This window comes from Rana temporaria, chromosome 9, assembly GCF_905171775.1.
Source record: "Rana temporaria chromosome 9, aRanTem1.1, whole genome shotgun sequence".
NCBI lineage: Eukaryota > Metazoa > Chordata > Amphibia > Anura > Ranidae > Rana > Rana temporaria.
The window spans coordinates 31486313-31492871 of record NC_053497.1 but is presented as its reverse complement, the minus strand read 5'-3'; the positions used below and the strand labels follow the sequence as shown (position 1 = coordinate 31492871).

General features: G+C 46.5%; 1 protein-coding gene across 2 annotated transcripts in view; it reads right to left on the bottom strand.

The window, feature by feature from the left end:
* Positions 1–1897: 1897 nt before the first annotated feature.
* The window catches only part of LOC120913253 (complement C2-like), a 127621-nt gene continuing 122959 nt past the window's right edge, over positions 1898–6559 (bottom strand). For both annotated transcript variants that reach the window (XM_040323074.1, XM_040323076.1), the window contains exons 18-19: positions 6104–6159; positions 1898–2337 (exon numbers count right to left, since the gene is read on the bottom strand). In XM_040323074.1, the coding sequence (XP_040179008.1) occupies positions 2149–2337; positions 6104–6159 (245 nt within the window). In that variant the 3' untranslated portion in view covers positions 1898–2148. The remainder of the gene's footprint in view (positions 2338–6103; positions 6160–6559) is intronic.

Genomic DNA, 6559 nt, shown 5'->3' with positions numbered 1-6559 from the left:
ATTGAGGCCGCGGCCTTCTACAGGCCTATGCTTCCTTCCCCAGGCGCCAGGTTGCTAAGTTTAGTCGCAATTGCGACCTGGCGCCCGGATTTCGTCGAGCCCTGATCTTAAGGCACTGTTGCCCCTGACTTCTAGTTTTGGAGTGCGATTTGGTGATGTCACTACTGTGCTGCTCACTGTTCTTCTTTCTGGAGACTCTAACATGAGGAAGCCAAGCCCTGCTTCTACCAAGATGACTACCTCCATAGAGCTGTGTTTTATCACAGAGGATGTTGTCAAGGGCAAGGACCCCTGGCCTCTGACGGCATCCTCTACGACAAATCTATTGGGCTAAGCCTAAGCTACTGATGTCATCAAGCTGCCGGCGCGTTACATAGTTAGTCTTGTTGAAAAAGACAAAAGTCCATCTAGTTCAACCAACAGCGGATCTTGAGCTTGTTTAATTTTTTTTTGTCTTGTGAATACCCTCTTTACTGAATAAATGCACTGGTTTTTACAGTGATTCAATATCCAGTCTGCTTTGTTTCCCTGCTTACTTCATTGCTGAACTGATTGTGGTCTTGGGTGTGATCCGTGCCAAGCTGGCCATCTCCATTCGGACGGTTATCTGACCACTCGCCATGCCAGGACCGACCCACTTGCCTTTCCTTGTCATATTACACCCTATGACCAGCTCCAGGAGGTGAAAGGGAAGCCCTCATCAGGTGTGCCCCCACAACCTCAATAATAGCACCTATGTTTTGTTTATTTGGGGGGGGGGGGGGGGGGGCACTATTTCTTATGTTTTTTATTTTTCCAGTGTCTCTTCCCCCTCACTGCCATTATAGCCCTGCCATTATAGCATACCTCTAGAGAAAATATTGAACAGCCCTTTCTATATACAGTATCTCACAAAAGTGAGTACACCCCTCACATTTTTGTAAATATTTTATCTTTTCATGTGACAACACTGAAGAAATGACACTTTGCTACAATGTAAAGTAGTGAGTGCACAGCTTGTATAACAGTGTAAAATTTCTGTCCCCTCAAAATAACTCAACACACAGCCATTAATGTCTAAACCGCTGGCAACAAAAGTAAGTACACCCCTAAGTGAAAATGTCCAAAATGGGCCCAAAGTGTCTATTTTGTGTGGCCACCATTATTTTCCAACACTGCCTTAACCCTCTTGGGCATGGAGTTCACCAGAGCTTCACAGGTTGCCACTGGAGTCCTCTTCCACTCCTCCAAGACGACATCACGGAGCTGGTGGACGTTAGAGACATTGCACTCCTCCAACTTCCGTTTGAGGATGCCCCACAGATGCTCAATAGGGTTTAGGTCTGGAGACATGCTTGGCCAGTCCATCACCTTTACCCTCAGCTTCTTTAACAAGGCATTGGTCATCTTGGAGGTGTGTTTGGGGTCGTTATCATGTTGGAATACTGCCCTGCGGCCCAGTCTCCGAAGGGAGCAAAGTGTAATTTCTTCAGTGTTGTCACGTGAAAAGATAGAATAAAATATTTACAAAAAATGTGAGGGGTGTACTGACTTTTGTGAGATAATGTACCTTCCATACATATTTGAATTGTCATACATGTGCTGATCAACTGCATTTGTGATCCGAAAAATGAATTCCTTCATCAAAACATGACATCCTCAGGAGCATGATCTTCAGGTGCTCCTGAGGACGTCAAGTTTTGATGATGAAACACGTCAAGTGGAACTTCTGGTGTGTCATTTCCGGTGGAACGCAACGCTGAGGGTGAGGCAGCTACAAACATACCAGACCGATGCTTTTTTATTCATATGGAGATTTTTGTAAAGATTTTACTTGCTAACTTTTAATAAATATGTGTTTGTTTTTTTACTATGAGAGGACTGCTCTTCATTTTTTCCAACTACTTCCGCCAAAGAATAAAGCGAATATGTTTTTTTTTTTAGATAAAGAAGAAGCATAACAGGTAAGGGAGGAAGCTGGATCTAGGTTCCTCTTCTAAGTCAACTTATAAGCATTTTTTTTTTTTAAGGATATGATAAAAAGCTTTACAAAACATTGATTATAGTGCATGTCTGTCCATTCAATGTAAAATGCTGGATATATGTGGATCAGTGGTTAACACAAGGTGGCGGAGTTCCAAGGACCGCGTTCTTCAGTCCAAGCTCTGATCAGGCCGGGCAGACAACCTCCCCTGAATCCGGAATTCCTGGTAAGAACTCCATATCTTCACTTAGGTGTTCCCGAAGGAATGGCAAGACCTCCATGACATTCACATAGAAATCCCGAGCATTGGGAGACGTCCTGCGCGGACCCCTTTTTTCACAGGGGTTAAAGATTCCAAAGCTCAGAACTCCCACCTGAGCGGAATAAAAAGCAAGACAATGAATGAGCTTTGGCAGGAATTCTTAAAGCAATTCTGTCAGTAGATTAAACAATTATGGCAAGAAAAAAAATAAAATTTAAAGGGGTTGTAAAAGTACAATTGTTTACCCCTAAGTAGCTTCCTTTACCTTCGGTTTGTTGAAGGTCGGTGTCCCTCACCATATACTAGGATTCCTTCTGATTGTAGTGGCCGGCTGATGGAACCACAAAGCAAAGCGGGATTCCCAGGTATCTGACACTCCCAGTGTGAAGCATGGTATTAAACCCAAAAACAATTTTAATTTGGACAGTTAGGGCCCTTTCACACTGGGGCATTTTTCAAGCGCTTTAGCGTTAAAAAAAGCGCCTGTAAAACGCCTGAAAGAAGCTGCATCTGCAATCCCAATGTGAAAGCTCGAGTGCTTTCACACTAAAGCGCCTGAAAAACACCCCAGTGTGAAAGTGGTCTTAGCGTTAAAAAAAGCGCCTGAAAGAAGCTGCATCTGCAATCCCAATGTGAAAGCCTGAGTGCTTTCACAATGAGGCGCTGAGCTGGCAGGGCGTCAAAAAAAGTCCTGCATGCAGCTTCTTTGCAGCGCTTTAGGAGCGGTTAATACACCGCTCCTAAAGCCCCCTTCCCATTGAGGAAGCTTTTTTTAACGCCAAAGCGCCTGAAAAGCGCCTCAGTGTGAAAGGGGTCTTAGCAGCGCTTTACCAGCGTTTTTCGGGCGCTGGCAGTGTGAAAGGCCTCTGAAAGCACTTGGGCTTTCACATTGGGATTGCAGATGAGGCTTCTTTCAGGCGCTTTACAGGCTTTTTTTAAACGCCAAAGCGCCTAAAAAACGCCCCAGTGTGAAAGGGGTCTTACAGCAAACTGTTTTGTTCCTTTGGGATAAAAGTTGATCATTGTAATCGGTGTCGGTGTTAAATGGTTTGTCTCAGCCCTTTAACTGCCACCTTTGGAGTTGTTAAAGGAAGTTGAAAAATAACCGACTTTAACTGGGGCCACCCGGCGACGTCATCAGGTGCCACCGTCCCTTAGCTATTTAGGAACTGTCACAAGGCAGATGGTGCAAGCAGATCTTTTATTATTTTTATACATTTTTTGGGGTCCGGCAGGCATCGTGATTGATGCTGGATCTACAGCGGGGAACAGTGTGTTTTATTTTTTAATAAAAGAATTGTCAAAATCTTGTTTTGTCTTTACTCACTTTTTAAAATTTTTTGGTGAATGGGTACTATGTACCCCATACTCATTCACATAGGGAGAGAGGGGCGGGATCTGGGGGCCCACTTGTTAAAGGGGGCTTCCAGATTCCACAAAGCCCCCAGCCTACAGACCCCCACAATCACCTGCCAGGGTTGTGGGGAAGATGCCCTTGTCATCAACAGGAAAAGGTGGTTTGGGGCGGAAAAGGAAGGCAGGGTATGGTTATGGTGGTTCGAATGTTCTGCCTACAAGCTATAGAAGAATTCTAATGTTGTATGACACCAGTAATAATTATAATTATAAATTATTATTATTACTAGTCAACCAACATTTGAATTCTTCTATAGTCTATGGGCCGAGCATTTGACCGGAAATGTATGATTGCGGCGTCGTACAGTTTAGCTGCTTGTCGAATCTTCTTGGAACTTTCGACAGACACCATAAGCCTTTAATGACAGATTCGACTTTTTGTATGTTTTTCTCTGTTTCGTCGAATCTTCGTCGTTCATGTCGAATGGTCTTCCCCAACACTGTCTCTATAATGTCGAATCTTTTCTCTCTGTGTAGAATAATCTTGGACTAATAGAGTTAGGTTAGGCACATTTGACCGCAGGTTCGATAGACACAGATTGCTATTGTCAGCGTCCTGTCGAATCTCCTATCTATATCGAACTGTTGTAGCAACAAAAAAAACGAAAATAAAGCATTTATGTCCAATTTCGGATTCTGTGCGTTCGTTTTCGTTTGTTAAAACGATAACAAAAATACCCGAAATTCGGACGAAAATTCATTTGGAAAAAGGATGCACCATTGATTATTAAAGGAAGGAGATCGGGAAGGACTCGTGGAGAGACCTATTTATAAGTTTTAACTCATTTGGAAGGTGAGCACGCATTTTTACTGTGATTTTTTTTGTTTTTAGGGGGGGGGTGGATTTTCAGTGTGTTTTTTTTTTTATTTACATTTAATTTTTATTTATTTAAAAAAATATATATATTTATTGCAATTTTTTTTTTTTTTTTAATCAGTCTTGTTGGGGGTCTTTGGAGAGACATCAGGGGTCTTAACAGATATTTGACATCTCCCCTTTAAGACAGAGAAAGGGACTAAGGACACAAATTCCCCAGTCCCTTTCTCAGCAGACTCAGCTGAAATGAATGGAGAGAAATTCCTCTCCATTCATAAACTGAAGCATCGTAAACACAGGTTACGATGCTCAGTTATGTGAATGGACAGTGATCACGGATATAGTGGCTCCTTCCTCCGCTCTCCATCCTGACAAATTGAGGGGGGAGAGGACTGCATGGTCGGAGGGAGAGCTGCATGGTCGGGGGGAGAGCTGCATGGACGGGGGGAGAGACAATGCGGGGGAAGAGACAACGCGGGGGAAGAGACAACGCGGGGGAAGAGAAAATGCGGAGCACGGGGGGAAAGACAGCGCGGAGCACGGGGGGAAAGACAGCGCGGGGGAAAGACAGCACGGAGCAGGGGGGGGGGGGAAAGACAGCACGGGGGGGGGGAAAGACAGCACGGGGGGAAAGACAGCACGGAGCACGGGGGGGAAAGACAGCACGGAGCACGGGGGGGGGGGGGAAAGACAGCGCGGGGGAAAGACAGCACGGGGGGGGGAAAGACAGCACGGGGGGGAAAGACAGCACGGAGCACGGGGGGGAAAGACAGCACGGAGCACGGGGGGGAAAGACAGCACGGAGCACGGGGGGGAAAGACAGCGCGGGGGAAAGACAGCACGGGGGGGGGGGGGGGAGACAGCACGGAGCACGGGGGGGGAAGACAGCACGGGGGGGGGAAAGACAGCACGGGGGGGAAAGACGGCACGGAGCACGGGGGGGAAAGACAGCACGGAGCACGGGGGGAAAGACAGCACGAAGCATGGGGGGGGAAAGACAGCACGGAGCATGGGGGGAAAGGGAGCACGGGGGAAAGACAGCACGGAGCACTGGGGGAAAGACAGCACGGGGGAAAGACAGCGCGGAGCACGGGGGGGGGAAGACAGCACGGAGCACTGGGGGAAAGACAGCAGAGGGGAAAGAAAGCGCGGGGGAAAGACAGCACGGAGCACGGGGGGAAAGACAGCACGGGGGAAAGACAGCGCGGAGCATGGGGGGAAAAGAAAGCGTGGGGGAAAGACAGCACGGAGCACGGGGGAAAGACAGCACGGAGCACGGGGGGAAAGACAGCACGGAGCACGGGGGGAAAGACAGCACGGAGCACGGGGGGAAAGACAGCACGGAGCACGGGGGGAAAGACAGCAGAGGGGAAAGACAGCGCGGAGCATGGGGGGAAAGAAAGCGCGGGGGGAAAAGACTAGCAACTCCCCTGCCTGCCAAGGTATCGGGTGAGGCATCGGAGCATTTCCCCCGCGTACAAGTACTCGGGGAAATGATCGGTATCAATACCGATACTAGTATCGGTATATCCCTATTTATTATTTATTATCACAACATTCTTGCACTAACATTATAGTTATTTAGTTTTATAAGGCATAATGCTACATTATTTAAAAAAACAAAATTGCCTGTCACGAGTCTCACCTGGAAGAATCTTCTCCTCTTCCTCAAATCAACGAAGAGAGATCCACCCGATTCTCCTGTAAAGGAGGCAAAAAATTGGCAGTTAGTTACAAGTGTCTTTGTGCCTTGAAAAAGTATTCATACCCCTCGAAATGTTCCACATTTTGTCATGTTACAACCAAAAACGTAAATGTATGTGAGAGACCAACACTAAGTGGCACATAATTGTGAAGTGGAAGGAAAATTATAAATGGTTTTCAATTTTTTTTTACAAATAAATATGTGAAAAGTGTGGGGGGGGGGGGGACATTTGTATAGCGCCCCCCTGAGTCAATACTTTGTAGAATCACCTTTCAGCTGCAAGTCTTTTTGGGGATGTCTCTACCAGCTTTGCACATCTAGAGAGGGACATTTTTGCCCATTCTCTTCTTTGCAAAATATCTCAAGCTCTGTCAGATTGGATGAAGAGCGTCTGTG